The sequence below is a fragment of the Ceratotherium simum genome, chromosome 14 (genome assembly GCF_057802395.1).
Source record: "Ceratotherium simum simum isolate JZ-2026a chromosome 14, ASM5780239v1, whole genome shotgun sequence".
NCBI lineage: Eukaryota > Metazoa > Chordata > Mammalia > Perissodactyla > Rhinocerotidae > Ceratotherium > Ceratotherium simum.
The window spans coordinates 15,456,550-15,474,125 of NC_141913.1; the positions used below are offsets into that span (position 1 = coordinate 15,456,550).

General features: G+C 40.1%; 1 protein-coding gene across 2 annotated transcripts in view; it reads left to right on the forward strand.

Moving 5' to 3' along the window:
* Nucleotides 1-17,576, forward strand: part of LAMA3 (laminin subunit alpha 3) — a 248,035-nt gene that overhangs the window by 128,117 nt on the left and 102,342 nt on the right. For both annotated transcript variants that reach the window (XM_087439074.1, XM_087439073.1), the window contains exons 24-29: nucleotides 8,162-8,322; nucleotides 11,769-11,877; nucleotides 13,617-13,714; nucleotides 14,620-14,764; nucleotides 16,405-16,531; nucleotides 16,616-16,755. In XM_087439074.1, the coding sequence (XP_087295200.1) occupies nucleotides 8,162-8,322; nucleotides 11,769-11,877; nucleotides 13,617-13,714; nucleotides 14,620-14,764; nucleotides 16,405-16,531; nucleotides 16,616-16,755 (780 nt within the window). The remainder of the gene's footprint in view (nucleotides 1-8,161; nucleotides 8,323-11,768; nucleotides 11,878-13,616; nucleotides 13,715-14,619; nucleotides 14,765-16,404; nucleotides 16,532-16,615; nucleotides 16,756-17,576) is intronic.

Consider the following 17,576-nt stretch of genomic DNA (forward strand, 5'->3'; position numbering starts at 1 on the left):
AGGCCTCCAGACAGCTTACCCTAAAAGGATGCAATATTTGCTGACTGTTCAGCTCCTTAGGCTAAGCAGTTTGTAACAGCTGAATTCCTTGAGCTCAGAATCTGGAACTGCTACACCCCACGGCGCCTCCCTCATGGCTTAGAGGACAGGTTACCACAGGTCTTGGCATTACTTTTTTTCCAGGAGTTCTTTGAACCTCAAAACAACTTAGAACTATACTAATTTAAAATTTGATTTAGAAGTACTATATAACAACCAATCAATAAGAACATACAACACAACACCTCCAAATGAAGACACTGAAGAAAAGCTTCCTCCACTATATTTCCATTCCTTTTCCATTCCATTTGTACTTTGAGAAAAAGGTTCATTTGGGGGATTAAATGTGTAGAATGAAAAAATATATGGTATTAATTCTCACTGAACATTTAGATGTGTACCTGTTTGTAAACTACGTTCCTAATGTGTTCATGGTAGCAGTTAGAGGATTTTAAGGATATTTCTTAAGTTTAGTCTTTATTTCATTTTATTTTATTAGAATTTTTGTTTTACAAAAAAATATATACTTGTAACAGGTAAGACATACAGATATGCGTAAAGAAAAACAAAGTGATCTTACTTCCACTCTATTCTAGTATTAACAGTCTGCTGTATCCCTCCCTACCCATGCTGGGCGTGTGTATACACACACAGGTATGTGCACATACATACATATGTGTGCATATACACATATACAGATACACGTGTATGTGTTCCGCAGACAGCAGGGAGGTACAGTTGAGAAAGACTAATCTTCAGGAAATGACGCCAATGATTCATCGGAGGTGTCCTTGCCTCTGACTTAGCCCAAAGCCACAGCACTGAGCTATTATATTGGCATGATGCATAAAACTAAGCCCTGGGCTATCCAGTTTTATTTAACAGTCTTTTTTACTGTTTTATCTGAATGCTTACAGACTTGCATTGTCTAATACAGTAGCCACTAGCCCCATGTGGCTATATAAACTTAAATTAAACTTAGGTAAAGCTAAAAATTCAGTTCTTCAGTTTAGTAGCCACATTTCAAGTGCTCAGTAATCACATATGTCTAGGGGCCGTCCTATGGGACAGCAGAGATTATAGAATATTTTTGCCATCACAGAAAGTTCTGTTGGACAGCACTGTAATAGATCATTGTGCTAAAATTCAGAGACTAATGGAGTTGGAAGAGGTCTTAGAAATTATCTGATTTCCCTTCCTGTGAAAGAATTCTTTCTACATGATCCTTGTTAGATATTCATTTAGCCTCTTTTGAATACTTAAATTGATGGGGGCCTCAGTTCTTCTAGAGGTAGCTCATCCCATTTTTAAATATACCATAATTATTAGAAAGTCCTTTTTTATATTAAACCAAAATCTGGTTCATTATAATGTCTAACTTTTGGTCATCTCCTGGAGCAGTGCAGGGTAATCCTTCCTCCATTTTGGAAACTATGTGTAGTGTGGTGGTTAAGGAGTGATTCTGGAGTAAATCTGCCTGGGTTCATGTCTTGGGTCACCATTAACTAGCTGTGAACTCTTCCTGGGCCTGAATTTGCTGCTATACAAAATGGGGATAAGAATAGTAGCTACCTCATTGGTACTAGTAAATTAAGATAATCCACGTGGGACTCGTTGGGGTTCCCAGCACACAGTCGTCGCTCAAGTAATTATTAGCCATATTGCTGGTGTGTATTATAGTCAGAACTCTGGGCTGAAAGGAAGAGCGACCTACTAAATCTAGCTCATGTGAAGGGGTATTTTTTCCCCCGGAGATGTCTGGCAGGATCCCAAGGGCAGGAACTGAGTGCATTCAGGTCTCCCAGAAATCTCTGAGGGACAGAGCTACCTGGCTCTAACATAGGCCTCCCCTTCTCTCTGTGTGTCTGTCTGTTCACCTCTCCTTCTGAGTGGCCTCCTTTGCTTCCTCATTGCTGTTTACCTCACACACATGCCATGAAGGCTGCTCTGGTCCCATTTCTTTGTTACCTCCTCACTCCAGCACTCACTGCCACTTGAGTCTCCCTTCTCTATTCTCTCTGAGAAAGAGAATCTGGCCAGTTCATCTTTTTAAATCAGCCCCACCTGTTGTATACCAGGCAAGCCTCTGTCTCTTGTCAATAAATACATAGCTAGAATTTTTTATATTTCAATCTGAGCATCTCTGTTTTACAATATGACTTCAATCCATTTATATTTATTGTGATTACTGACATATTTCAACTTATTTTTACCATCTTATTTACTTTGTTTACTAGCTTTTTATATAGCTTTTATTTTTTATCATTTCCTGACTTCTGTTAGAGACAGTTTTCTCTATTTCCCTGCTTGTTTGGTAGGTATATTTTGTTTTCCAGTTTTTTAGGGGTTACTCTTAACGTTTTAACAAGTATCTTTCTTAAATATCAAATATATTAAATATCAAATTTATTTTATTTATCCATTTAGTACTCAGGGTACACTTTCAGGATGAAGATTTATGTCTTTCATCCTGGGAAATTCTCAGATATTATCTCTTCAAATATTATTTTGAGGCCATTCCTTACATTCTTCTTTTCTGGAAGTCAGACTGGATGAATGTTGGAGCCTCTCAATCTACCTCCAAACTGCTCTTTCATATTTTATATCTCTTTGGCTCTTGTTGGGTGAATTCCTAAGACTCTTCTAGAATACGTGAATGTTTTATTTCACTATCACCAGTTTAGATTTTATCCAGTATATTAATTCAGTTTAATTTATACTTTTAATCTCAAAAATTTCCAATTGGCTTTTTCTCATACTTATTTTTATTGTTTTCTGCCAATTTTTGTTTTCTAACTTGTTTACTTTTTAGAGAGGTTACTCCATTTATCTTTTTGAGTATCTTAATGCTCTTGGAGCAGGTATATTTCAGAAATCAGAATTTTTTTGATTCTGAATCAAAATCAAATCAGAATTTTTGATTTGAAGCCCCAAAGCCCCCCAGTGAGTGGTTGTATATCCTAGTTGTAAGTCCTTTTGGTTCTTCTATGTGAGCTGCTGCCACAGCATGGCAACTGACAGACAGGTGGTGTGGTTCTGTGACCGGGAAACGAACCCAGGCTGTCAAAGCAGTGAGAGTGGCGAACTTTAACCACTAGACCATCAGGGCTGGCTCAAATCAGAATTTTTAAGATTTTAAAAAGATAAAATGGTATGTGGGCACACACACACACACACACTCACATACACACACACAGTCTCCACTGGGGTCCTGGGCAACACCCTATAATGAAACAGGTTAATATTTCTCCAATGAAAAGCATGAGTAGGCACTCCAAGGGAGAGATAGAAAGACTATATACATAGACTTCTATCAGTTCAAGTCAGATTTTGCTACCAAGTGATGACTGGTTAGGTTAGGTTAGGTTTTGCCACCAAACAAGTTACAAAAAAGATTTCCTTTTTAGAGTTTGGGGATTTCAGATTAGGGACCAATATACTTATTTTAAAGTCTTTGTCAGACTATTCCATAAAGTTCATCTCATCAGGAGTAAACTCATCTTCTAACTGATGATATTGTTGCCTGTCTATCTTAAAATTAGATTTCTTTATGTTTTGAAGGCTTATTTTGTTTGCAGGTGTATTGGCTTATTTTGAATGAGAGGTTTTTATCTTTCCCTTTTTCTCTACACCTATCTCAGCTTATTAGTTTTGCAATGTCTTACCTGGTACTTTGGAGCCTTAGCCCAGAACCAGGCATTATAATATTGTTGTGATACTGTGGTACTCTATTGTTGTGATACTGGGGATAGCACAGATTCAGACACTGAGCCAGTGGGTGGCTTAACTCAGTTCTTGGTCATGAGGCTGCATCTTTGATCTTTGATTCCCAAATTCCACAGCTTTTTATAAAGCTAAAACCCAAGTGGCAGATTGTCAGCAATTCTTTTTCAGCTTTTCATGAGTTGAGAGAACCCTCATCCTTGACTTCAAAAAATGAGCCTGACTCTCATCACTCTAGTGGCCCGTGTTTGTTATCCAGTCACAGAACCACACCACCTATCTATCAGTTGCCGTGCTGTGGCAGCAGCTCACATAGAAGAACTAGAAGAACTTACAACTAAAATATACAACCATGCACTGGGGCTTTGGGGAGGGAAAAAAAAAGAGGAAGATTGGCAACAGATGTTGGCTCAGGGCAAATCTTTTCCTGCCAAAAAAAAAGAAAAAATGAGCCTGGATCTGGCTGCTGTCTCATATGGAGCATCTTCAGTTGTATTTACTCTACATGAGCTGAATTGCTGACCAAAACAGCCTGCTTCCAGACCTGGAAGACAACAGGCCTGTGACTTCAGCCTCAGTGCCAATTCGAATTTTTCTTTTACTTTTTACTATTCCATCATCTGTTTACTTCTAATCCCAAATATATTTTTTTTGTTTTCCTTTTAAAACATTTTATTTATAGTTGCTGTCTTTTGGAGCAGAAGGGGTACAGCAAACGTGAATTCACTGTGCCATCTGAACTGGAAGTCACCCTCACATTTTAAAAATGCTAAATTCTATCCTATTTTTATTAAAACTGTCCCTCCCCCTCCCACTATCCTTCAGTGACTGCTCCCTAACTCTTCTCCCCTTCACAACCAAACTTCTCCAAAGACCTGTTTACACTCACTATTTCTAATTCTTTACCTTCCACTCACACTTCAACCCACACCAGTCTGGCTTTCACCTCTCACTTTATTATAATAATAATAACAATTATTATTATTATTATTTTTGTTATTATTTTGGAAAGGTTTCCAATGACATCCTTGGCACTAAATCCAATGGATATTTTTCAGTACTCATCTACTCATCTATTTAACTTGTCAGCAGCTTTCAATACCTGTTGAATACTCCTTCCATTTGAAAACACTCTCTTACCTTATTTTCCATATTTTATGAGTAGTATGGTTCTCTTCCTTCCTCTCTGGCTGCTTCCTCAAAATATCATGCACAGGCTCATCCTCCTCTGTCTAGCCATTAAATGTGGGAATTCGTCAAGGTTCGGTCTTAGCTCTTCTATATTCCTCCCTAGGCAGTCTCATCCATGCCTTTTGTGTTAGATACCAACTCTACACAGATAACTCCCAAACTGGTATGTTCAGTCATACCTCTCCTTTTATATGCAGAGTTTCATAGCCAACCTCCTTCCTGAAATTACCTTTTGAATGTCTCAAAGAGCTCTCAAATTCCATTTTAGTGTACTCTGCCAAAGTAAATGGTACCACCATTCATCTAACTGTATAAACCAGAATTCTTAGGGTCATCCATAACTTCTCCCATATCTCTCCCACCAAAGCCATCCTATCCCCAAGTCTGCTTCCCAAACTTTTCTTCAATATCTCCATTTCTCTTCATCTATCTTTCTTGTCCAATACACCATCATCTTTTATGAGGATCTCTGCAGTAGCTTCCTAATTAGCTCACCCACATCAGCTCTTGCCCATTGCATCTCCCAATCCATTCTCCACACTATAGTCAGCATACTCATTTTGATAGAAATATCTAATCATCACTCATCTTCTCACCCCACCCTCACACATACACAATTGGAACATTACAATAACATCTCATTGCTCTTAGGATAGAAGCAAAATTTTTAGTGGCCCACACGGCTACCCTTCTTACTTCCCAATTTTATCATACCTCCTCTTGCTCTCTGCTCCTCGCCACTGTGGCCTGCCTTCAGTCTCTTGGACCTACATAATATGCTACCCTACAGCACTGTATGTCATAGGGTAGCCTCCTTCTGCAGGTCGTTCCCTTTGCCTGAATGCTCTTCCCTCCCCTCGTGTCCTGATCATCTCTCCCTTGTCCTCCAGCGCTCAGCTAAGCTGTTCCTTCTTCAGGGAAATCTTCCCCTCCCCGCTCATCTCCCTGACTAGCTCAGGCACCCCCTTACACGTTCCCATAGCACCTCTTCAGAGCATTTATCATATATATAATTTCACATTGTATTTCTCTAATTATCTAATTATTTGATTAAAGTCTATCTGAGGGCAGAGACCAGATCTGTCTTGTTTCTCATTGTATTCCCATGACCTTGCTGGTGGGCTGGCATAGAGTAGGTGTTTAATAGGTATATATTGACCAACTCATTTTGAATCCCCATTTTGACATCAGACATTTTTAGTTATCCCTCTTAGCTTTGTGTAAGCAGCAGATTTGAGAAACTCATCTTTTATGTCTTTATCTTGAAACACCGATAATGAGGTGAGGGCAATTCTGTGCCATAAAAGTGGAGAGACTCCTCCAAGTTAACATTGGTTCCATTGAAGTTCCCTTTTTTAAAGATAAATAACTCAAACAGCAAACAGTCAAGTTCCTGTTTGCCATCTTCTGTCTTTTATCTGAGTTTCTCAAAACCCACTTTTATCATCAAATGTATTTTAAACCTTTCCAGTAAGTCTTACAAAAATCAGTCCACAGGACTCAGAGTGGAAAGAGTAATAGAATTTATAATAGAGTGCTATGATAGAACTGGCTGCCAATAATAACTTCTGGGAAAAACTCAATACGTCATTGGCCTATATGTGTTTTGTGGTGGGGTAAAGACAGACATCTCCCTTGTTTGGAGATGCCCAGAGAAATGCTAGTAATAACCTCCGCACACGGACCAATGGCAGTGCCATACTTCACTCTATAACCCAGAGTGGAAAAGTGGTGTGGATAATCCACATTTTTTTCCCTGAGGGAAGTCTTTCTATTATTTAAGTGATAGAAAAATCACTATGGAAAATAGCAGTTGTGTGGTTCAGAGCTGCACAGAAGGAACAATACACGTGAATTTCCTAAAGGCAAGGGGCAGGAAGATTTTAATTAAGTGTGGTAAAGCTTGGCTGGGCCTGAGCTTATGGGCTAAAGTGGGTTGAGTTAAACTGCTAAGGAAGGTAGTTCCAATACTGGCTCAGGCATTAAATATGCCCACACTTTGACCCAGCAATTCTGCTTCTAGGAATCTTATAGAAATGCTAGCATAAGGATATATATATATATATATGTAAGGATGATCATATAGCACTGTATGTTGTAGGGAAAATTAGAGAGAACCTAAGTTTCCATCATTAGGGGATTAAATTATTTTACATTCATATTATGAAATGGTAGGCAGTCATTAGAAAAATGAGGTATATCTGCATGTACTAATATAGACACATGAAATACTGTTGACTAAAAAAACCAAGTCATAGCAAAAAGCAATAATCACAATTATATTCACTGCAGGTTATATAGTGCTTCCAACATGCCAAATACAGTTCTAAGAACTCTTCACATGTTAATTCATTTAATTCTTATAATAATCGTAAGAGGTGGGTACTATTATTATCCTCATTTTTACACAGGAGGATGCTGTGTTAAGTAACTTGGATACAGATGTTAAGTAACTTGCTCAAGATCATGCAGCTAGAGGCAGGATGACTCCATACTGCAACGTCCTAACCAATAGGCAATGTCAGGGGCAGGCATACTTTTTCTGTAAAGGGCTAGACAGTAAATATGTTTGGCTTTGTGGGCCATACGGTCTCTGTTGCAGCTCCTCAGCTCTGCCATGATGGTGCAAAAGCATCCATGATTGCCTACAATGATCACCGTTTTTCTTAAAAGAAAAAAAAACTACGTGTGTGCATTTTCAGGCATAGAAATGGATTGGAAGTATGAAAACCAAGGTATTATTAGTCATTATCCCAGGAGCTGCGTGTGTGTGTGTCACTTTATAATATTTCCATCTAAATAATTTAAAGTTTCTTGTTTAAAGAATAAAGAGCTTCAAGGCATACTTCCATTCTTCTTATCTCCCATTGGAAATTCCTTTTTACTTCAAGTTTTGGAGTGTCTTTTGCCTTGAGAAAGAAGGCAAATATATAGGTAGAAGGAGTAGAAGCCCCTATAAGTGGGGTTGCCAGATGTACAGATGTAGAAAATAAAAATATAGGATACCCCATTAAATTTGAATTTCAAAGAATCAATCAATAATTATGTGAGCATCCTGTATTTATCTGGCATCCTCACCTATAGGGCCACACTTCTTACTATGATGACATAAAACTATTTCCAAGTGTCTGCTCAGCCTTATTTTCACCATTTCCTGTGTAAATGCATCCAGTACATTTCACGTCTGTCTGCTCCGGCTCTCTGACAGGTGGAACTGCGCCTGCGACTGCGGGTCCCACAGGTTGGCCACTACGTGGTCGTGCTCGAGTATTCCACAGAAGTAGACCAGCTGTCTGTGGTTGATGTGCACCTGGAGAGCTCAAGGTCTGTCCTGGCAGGCCAGGTGAACATCTACAGCTGCAAGTACAGGTAATCAGTCCTGCCCCGGGGGGTGCCTCTGTCACTGAACAATCAGGCAGTCTGCTTTGAGAACTTTGGTTATTATCTGGATTAGAAAGTTGTTTCCTTTTTGAGGCCGTCAATTTAGGAATAAATTAGCTAGTTGTTTTACCCGTAAAATGACTTTATTCCAGAACAACCAAAAGAATTGCAATTTGGGATATGCAGGCTATGGCAGACCATAAACAAATCCAGAGAAACAAAGGAAGGGCCTTGCTTTTATAGAGGAAAAAGGGGAGTTGGGTGGGGCTCTAATAAACAGAGAGTCCATTGGAGGAAACTGGATGTCCGAAGTTTAGAGGCTTCTCGTTGGTTGGGTTGCTACAGTCTCTCACTGGCTGGGCTGTAGCCAGGCAGGGAGAGAAATCTGCCTTCCTCCTGCTGGGGTAGTAAAGTAGTTACGCTTTGTTGGAGATGCAAGCATAGGTCTCTTCCTGAGAGCTCCCCCTACAGGCCTTCCTGACTCCAATTTATTTGAGGTTTCTTTTATTAATTCCACAAGGCCAATCTTAAAAACAAGCAGGTGACTAGCTGTGTGATCCAATGTCACCCCCAATGTGGGTACTGGGAGGCTTCTCTGTGGGCTGTGTCTTGAAAATGTTGCATTTTCTTGAAAAGCTGTTATGTCTGTTATGTCCTACTTACCATTTTGGCTCAGATTCACATGAAGCAGCACCACCTTTATTATATTCTCCGTCACCCCTGTGTGGGGCAATGAACTCAGTGCTCTCACCTCCAACGCTGTGTAGAGTACATGGGTGCATGGCATAGGGAAAAAGACTCGTTCTCTGTCACACCTGCCTTCACAACATGCCCTTCAGAACTGGGGATAATTAATGTTTGATGATCATCAGGTGAAAAATAATTTGACAAAAGATTTTAAAATTCACCCTGATGGAGTTCATCTCTTCTAAGAGCTCTGACAAGGATTTATTAAAAATTTTTTTCTTTGCATAATATTTCAAAATATATGCAAATGTTCAGAGTATGCTTTAATTAAAGAATCAGTGTCAGGAGTGTTTCCACATGACATTAATTGTGTAATAAATGGCATTGGAAGTCAGAGTGTCTTGAGACAGCAGGTAGAGAATGGCAATGAGCCCACCCAGTTCTTGGCCAAGGCCTTGAACATTTTCCTCTACTTTCATGTTGCTTTTTGTCAAACCCAAGATGACCTGAAATAGTTGGACATTTTCCCTGTTTTGCAAATAAAAGAACTCATGAAAGAGTTACTTTTAGTAGTTTAGAATGGAAACTTTTATGAGACTTGATGAAATGGTTATTGAATTAACATCACACTTCAGCAGCTCTAAAAAGAAACTGTGAAAGCTTCTTTTAAAAATCTTATAAAAAAATCTAATCTGCTCTTATCTCTAGCGTGATGATAAAAAAAAAAGCAAAGAATATAATTGCATTTGGAATTTTAATAGGAGCACCAGATGGGCCATAAAAAGTTTCCCAGAATGTTCTGTCATTATCTGAAAATTATAGTGTCGTCTTATAGATGAGGTCAGCAACCACTGGAATGTACACTCCCAGATGGGTGGGTCACCTTGCCACCTGAGTCCTGGAGACTGTCGGCCACAGGGCCTGGGGCAGGGCGTCTCCATATCCTGTCCATCCAAGTCCACTCTCCAGTTCAGCTCTCTGACTCCTTGCACCTTTCAGATCACATGGCTTGATCCCTACTCCGCAGGATACAAAGCAGAGATGGCTAAGGGAATGGGAGGAAGCATTCAGAATGACCCTGGTGACTCTCTGAATCATTTAGAAGAACCTGAGAATATCTATGCCAAGCAGAGGAGTGATTTCAAAACAAAAGAAAGAAAGAGCACCCCTCTGGGATTCCATTAGCCATAAGCATTGCTTCATGGCCTTTGTCTGAATGGCATTTTAGGGGGAAGAACTGCATGGCATTCTTCAGATCATTTTGGCTCTGGACATGACACCACCAAAGTTCTCCTTTACCAGTCTCTGTCATTAAGAATTCCAGGACAGTATTGTGTTAGACTAGGAATCTTTTTCAGTGTATTTAACCACTCCCAGGAAAGTCCCATGCTGTTTTTTCACTTGTCTAAAATATTTCCTTTTTCTCTACTTTGGCTGTCATGTGAACAAGCAAAAATGAACAGGCTACAAGTACTGGAGTCCAATAATAAGTGCAATTGGAAAATATTTGACCCATAAAAACCTATTTCAAATGACAGGCCCTTTCAACATTGCAGCTTCTGCTGCTGAGGTTTGAACCTTTCCCAGCATTTCTCAAGTGAGTTCTCCGTTATTAAAAAATAGTATCTCACCAGAAAAGTAGTGGTGCTAGTAAGACCACTTTTCATAATACTGCTGTGATACATCTGATCTCCCCTTCATAAGAGGTGATCGTTAATGCTTAAATCAATCCAGTTATTACTGTCAGTCTATTCTTAGTAAGAATTTCATAGCGCATAAGGATAAAACTAAATCTAAGCGAATCACTTAATATATTTAACTCCCAGGATTATGCCTGAAGCCAAAAGGAATGCATTTTAATTGACACACACATTCACACACCCACACACATGCACAAAAGGGAAAAGAAAACGACTATTTATTCAGTTTCTAATATATGTACAAAGTGTGCTTGGCTCTTTATACACTGTCTCATTTTAATCCTCACCAAAAAAGTCATTGCATAAATTATTTCAAATATTTCCCAGAGATGGTCATTTTCTTTTGGTATGTCTCTAGTTCTAAATTATATCAACAGACAGAAAAGTTGCTACAGAGTATCAAGTCAGAAAACTCATCAAAAAATACTTCCTTTATGGGTTTTACCACTAGAGTGTATTCTTTGGTTCAAAACTGTGACCTTTTCGATGTTCCTGAACTCTATATTTCACCTGATGGGGTGGAAAGAAGGAGCGCCAGTGGTAGAAATGAGGAAGGAATAATGAGGAGGAACAGACCAAGCTTCCAAAGGCCAACTCCAGGTTTCTCATGATTGGTATAAGGCCAGCCGCACTTATTGATGTGGTGTAGGATGGTTGTTGTGAGGCCACTGGGCAACTTTCATTGCCAGCAGTACCAAGGATATTGGTGAATTTCCAAGAAGGTCGTGCCTTAGAGATCAGACATGACTGACCCTGGGGCTCTTTCTTCCAATGACTAAACCCAAGTCATTCCGTAAAGCCGTGTGGAAACAGTGAGCAAGGCCTTTAGCTCTGAGAGGTGCAGCTCAGACCACAGTGGGAAGGTTCTTTTTCCCATAGGGATTGGGGGCTGCATAACTTTCCTTCAACTCGTCATGCAGGAAAATTCACTACTGGCCACCAGTTATAAATAAGAGAAACCGAAAAGCAATCAGCCACCCCATAGGGAGGCGCAAAGTGAGGGAGCCCAGGGGAGTTAGGCCAAGAAACCTCTGTTCCCTCTTGCAGCGTCCTCTGCCGGAGTGCTGTGACTGATGGCAGGAGGCGCATCCCCGTGTATGAGCTGTTAGCGGATGCAGACGTCCAGCTCAAAGCACGTACGGCCAGGTTCCTTCTGGTATGCTTCCGTTTTGCCCGTTTTGCCCGTTAAATTTTAGAAGCATTTTGTTGATATCTAGGTTTTTTAAAAGCTTATTAAAATTTTGGCTGGGTTTGCATTACATCTATAAAATTAAGCTGTGGCGACTTGCCGGTTTTATGATATTTATTCTTCTCAGCTAGAAATCTGTCTTTCCTCTTCATTTGTTTGCACCTTTTCTATAGTGCCCAGTAACGTTTAGTCATCAGATTTGAACACATCTCACAATTAATTTTCATTAATTTTTATTCATTGTTACTATTATGAATGAAATATCTTTTGTTATTATATTTCCTAGTTTATTATCGCTGGCATATAGAAATGCCGTTAGTTACTGTTTATTTTCTTTCCCATTTTACTATTTTATTATATCTATTAGCTTCTTAGCGAATTCCTTCAGAATTTTCAAGGTTGTAATCACCTGGTATTTTTTTTTCTAGATTATTGTTACTCTATTTCAAAAGAGTATTATTCAGTTAATTAGATATATACTAATAAGAATTAAAATGCCAAGTTTGGCAGATTGAATACCCTTCATGCCCATGCCCAGCTTTTTAATAGCACAACTTAAATATTGAGAATTATGGTAAACAGAGGCAGTGGGATCTGAGCGAGGAAGGGGTGGCCAAATTTACAACAAATATCTCCGGGAACATAAGATTATCTAAGTATAAAGCAGCTTCCTGTTACTGCTAATATTAAGCATGTATCACACCCTGGGGAATACCAGACAGCCTTTCTAGTGTGTTTTAAATATTTGTCCTTGAAAGCAGTAAGAGCTTTGAGCTTTCTCTTAAGAAGTACCTGGAATTCAGTTTTTAAAAATTATTATATAAATTATATGCTAATTTAAGACTTTCTTTTAAAAATTACGACTCTCTCTTTAAACATAGCTATCCAAGTGAATCTTAACCTCTTCATCTTTGGAAATTATCATGGGGCTGAATCTTCATCTTTTAAGCATAAATTTGCCCTTTTGAAATAGTCAAATGTCATTTGGAGTCAAGGCTGACTGGAATATAGGCTCCAACGGCAGGGGTATCATCCATCTCAGTCTTGCAGGATCCCCTAGTCTCAGTGTCTGGCATATAGCAGATGTTCAGTAAAAGTTTTTGTTGTTGTTACTGAATCCCTTTGTGATCAAGCTGGTAATACAGTTTTGATTTGAAATATACTGGTATGTTAATGACTAAGTTTCTTGTGTGACTCAAAAACTAGCTCTAGAGACAGTTCCTTCGGCAAAGTCCAAATGTGCCTGAGATATGAGTCGTCCTCTATTATGTCCTCTATTGTGGAGGGTTATTCGTAGCAGGATCAGGCCTTTCTCTGAACAGCAGCTCCCTGGCTGTCCACCACATCCCCCCTCTGCCTGCCAAGGGATCTGAAGAGCCAGCATCCACCCAGGGCAGAGAGAAAAAACAGGCACCAGAAGTCACTGACAAAGAGTAGTTTTCAAACTTGCTTTGATTTTGTTTATTTATATTATTATTCCAAGAGAAACTTAGTCAGTGATCCGGTATAACTGTAAAAATGATTTGTTGCACATAATGATGCCATAGGGAGTGCCACCCTGCAATTTTTACTACTTTAAAAAATAACACTTATAATTTCTCTGGATGAATTCTTTACTTAACAGCTTCTTTTAAAGAGGATGTTTGACCATACTTTGCTTTTCTGATAACTGCAGTGTACCTTTTTGCATTGTATTTGCTCAACAGCATCAGATTTGTATCATACCCATTGAAGAATTTTCAACTGAGTATTTGAGACCTCAAGTCAAATGCATTGCCAGTTATGGCCGATTTGTTAATCAAAGGTAATGTGTTTCCTTCCTTTCTCCCTTGTTATTCTCTGAGTAATACTGTAATACTTGCAAGGCTACAACTTTATACTTAACTTCAGAAGTGATCATAGGCCAGGGTGGTGAAGGCTAGTGATGGATCAAAAAAAAACCAACTAAATCATTTACCCCAGCAATCTTTCCATAATTCCGTAATAACAGAAAACTGACACAGAAGCAACTGGGGGAAATGGTTAAGCTTTGCCCTTGAGGGCAGTTATTCTGAGTTCTATTCCAAGCCCTCGCAAAGACTAACTTTGTTCCAATCCTTTAATCTGTCTGTCTGAGGTTCTTCATGTTAAAAAACCATGAAAATAATGACCTACCTCATAACTATGTTATGAAAATGAGCTAACCAAGGATCATTGGGGTTTGGGGAGGGTTATTTTGATGTAGATTCAAAAATAATTTATAGACACAGTCATGAAATTTTGTGCATACGGTTAGGAACACAGAAACTACCAAGACAATGAAATCTGGCTGTGCCTAAAAGAAATGATGTGTATTTATTCTCTTTATTTTTATATAGTTTTATGTCAACATTTATGTTGAGAGGTGAATAATAATGTTTCATTGCATTGATCTCATTTAGCAATGAATTTTAGTTCTGGAAAGGGAAGTTTCAATAACTTTCTATCTATCTTACTTTCCTTCAAAATTAAGATTTTCTTTCTGTTTTAGCTCATTGTATTGAGCAGGCAGCTGGAATACACTTGACCAATTGACTGCACTAAGTATCTTTGTATAAAGATTTCCACAGTCCTATGATTCTCTCGAGACTGGATTGTTTGATGCTCTCACGGTCGTATGTTCAGAGTCTGTATCTTCATCAATGAACAGTTTTTCCTTTTTGGATTATTTTTTAATATTCTATTTTTCAGTGCCACTTGTGTCTCCCTGATCCCTGAAACTCCTCCAACAGCACTAATTTTGGATGTCCTGAGTGGTGGGTCTTCCCCTCTCCTGCCCCAGGATCCTTCACCTTCTGCTGATGTTGTTACTGGAGTCCCCTTGAAGGCACCACAGGTAGGACTCCCCTTGAGTGTTTTGTTTCTAAACCAGTGGTTCTCAAAGCGTGGCTCCAACCACAGCATCCGCGTCACCTGGGAACTTGTTAGAATTCAAATTTGCAAGCCCCACCCCAGAACTACTGAATTAGAAGCTCTGGAGGTGGGGCCCAGGAATCTGTGTTTTAACAAACCCTCCCAGTGATTCGGATGCCCCTAATGTTTGAGCACTTCTACTCTCAACTGTGGGGAATCCCAGACGTGAGGCATCCGGTTAATCCTGTCTATGACCACCCCACCCTGATGCTCTCTTTCTTTCCTGCATCTCTGTCTACACAGTCATTTGGCAGTTTTTCATGGCCCATCTTGTGATACCTCATATTTTCGTGGGCTACTGCTATTTCACATTGTTGAGTTTACTAATTATCTTCCCAGGTTGGAATTAAGCACGTTTAGAAAGCTGCTGTGGCTAACAAATTTTTTTTGCATCCCCAACTATACCAGCACAGTGCCTTGCAGGCAGCAAATTCTCATTTCTCATAAATTGATTAATCATCTAGAGCATGAAGATGAAATATAGTAAGGGAATGCCTTTTTTTCACTATAAACTACAAAATTTCAGGACTTAATGTTTGTTCTGAATATTATGTCCTTTTAATCCTAGAGATGGCTCATGTCAGTTCACATTGCATCAAGTTAGGAAATTAACAGGATCTGAGAGAGAAAATTTAATAAGATCGCGTATTGGAAAGGCATCCTAGAATAGTAAGGAGAAATGAACTGAAATCACAACAATAGCGTTCTAGTCCTGGTTTTGCTGTCAAAATGGTATATGATCTTTAGCAAGTTACTTACCTTCTCTGAGCCACAGGTCTCATGTGAAAGATAACGACAATCTTTTATTGTTATTCCTGGAGTTTTTTTGAGGGTTTGAAAAGACTTATTACTCACATAGTGAGGCTTTCTGGGGAGAGCAGGGCTCACACTCAAGCTTGAGCAGAAGTTGGGCATGACTCTGGTTTGCAGTGTGGTTGGGCTGGTGGTGGGGAGGGGGAGTCCAGGGTGAGGGCGCCCTCTCCCAGGGGCTAGAATTTGTGTGGTTTGAACTTCCCGCCTGTGCCAAGGAATGGGCACCTGGGCTTTCTTACTGGCTTGTCCAGGTACGGGGCCAAAGACTAAAGGTGAGTGATGGGCTGGAAAACTGTCCGTGTGCAAACATCAGAAATGGAGTCTGACTCTATTACACAGTTATTACAAACAGTCCTTGAATGCTGGGAACATTCTTGTACAGCCTTTTGGCAAACCTATTATACATTTCTGTTGGGTATGTACCTAGGAGTGCAATTACTCGGTTATGTGTTCCACTTTGGCAAATACTGCCAAACAGTTTTCCAAAGTGACTGTACCAATCATGCTCCCTCCAGCATCACTATGGTTGTACCACAGTCTGCAGTTGGGGGACATTTGGTTTGTTTCCACTGTTTGTGATTACAAATAAAGCTGCTATCAACATCAAGTGAAGGTTTTGTGTGAACATAGATTTTCCCTTCACTTGGGTAAATACCTAGGTTATTTTGGTTTTTAACCTCTGAATATTCTGTGATTCTAATTATTCATAGCTCTGCAGCTTGAGGTTTTTTCCTTCTTTCTTCCTCCTAGAACCAAGTGACCCTGAGAGGACTCGTACCGCACCTGGGCCGATATGTCCTTGTTGTCCATTTTTATCAACCTGAGCACCCGATGTTTCCCGTGCAGGTGTCTGTGGATGGAGGGCGGCCACGGCCAGGTGAGCTGCAGTGAGCACCCCGCAGCTGCCTGCCTGACTGTCCTTGCAGTGGTGTGACAGGAACTCCACTCTCTCTGCCCCCAGGTGTCTTTCGTGCCTCCTTTTGCCCCCACGTGCTTGGCTGCCAGGACCAAGTGATCGCTGAAGATCAGGTTGAGTTTGACATCTCAGAGCCTGAGGTGGCTGTGACAGTGAAGGTTCCAGAAGGAAAGTCCTTAGTATTGGTGCGTTCTGCTTGTCCCTCGGCTCGCTCTTCACGTGGTTACCTTGGTCGGTCGGGTGTTCTGTGTGTCTGTTTGGCTCATAGCAATAATTCCTCCAAGGAATTGAAGTTATATTTATAGAAAAATGTTTAAATTACAGCCTCCTTAAAAAAAGGGGGTGGGGTGACAATTAAAATCAAGGGAAATCAGGGGCCAGCCCAGTGGCATAGTGGTTAAGTTTGTATGCTCTGCTTCAGCGGCCCAGGGTTCATGGGTTAGAATCCCAGGCACGGACCTATGCACCACTTACCAAGCCATGCTATGGCAGACGTCCCACATATAAAGTGGAGGCAGATGGGCACAGATGTTAGCCCAGGGCCAATCTTTCTCAGCAAAAAGAGGAGGATTGGCAACGGATGTTAGCTCAGGGCTAATCTTCCTCACAAAAAAAAAAAAAAAAGTCAAGAGAAATCAGAATAACAGAGAAGCAAATAGGAGGGAAAAACTCCCCTGCAAGAGGCTCTCACTCTCCATCAGCCCCTCCTCACTCCTCATCTGGAAGGTCTCTCTCTGAAGCATTTAACACTGCTTTATTCTTGAAACTTTCTTTTTTGGTTTCCATAGCCACTTTCTCTCGGTTTTTTCCCACTTTCTCTAGTGCTCCTTCAGTGATTTCTCTTTCCAGTCATCCCCATATGTTGGAGTTCCCTCACTTCAATGCTGAGCCCCCTTGTTCTGTCATTTCTCTTTGGATAACATCATCTGTGCCCATCGATTCTGTTCTCTCCTTTGTGGGAATGACACCCACATCTGTGAATTCGTCTCTGATCTTTCCTGAACTC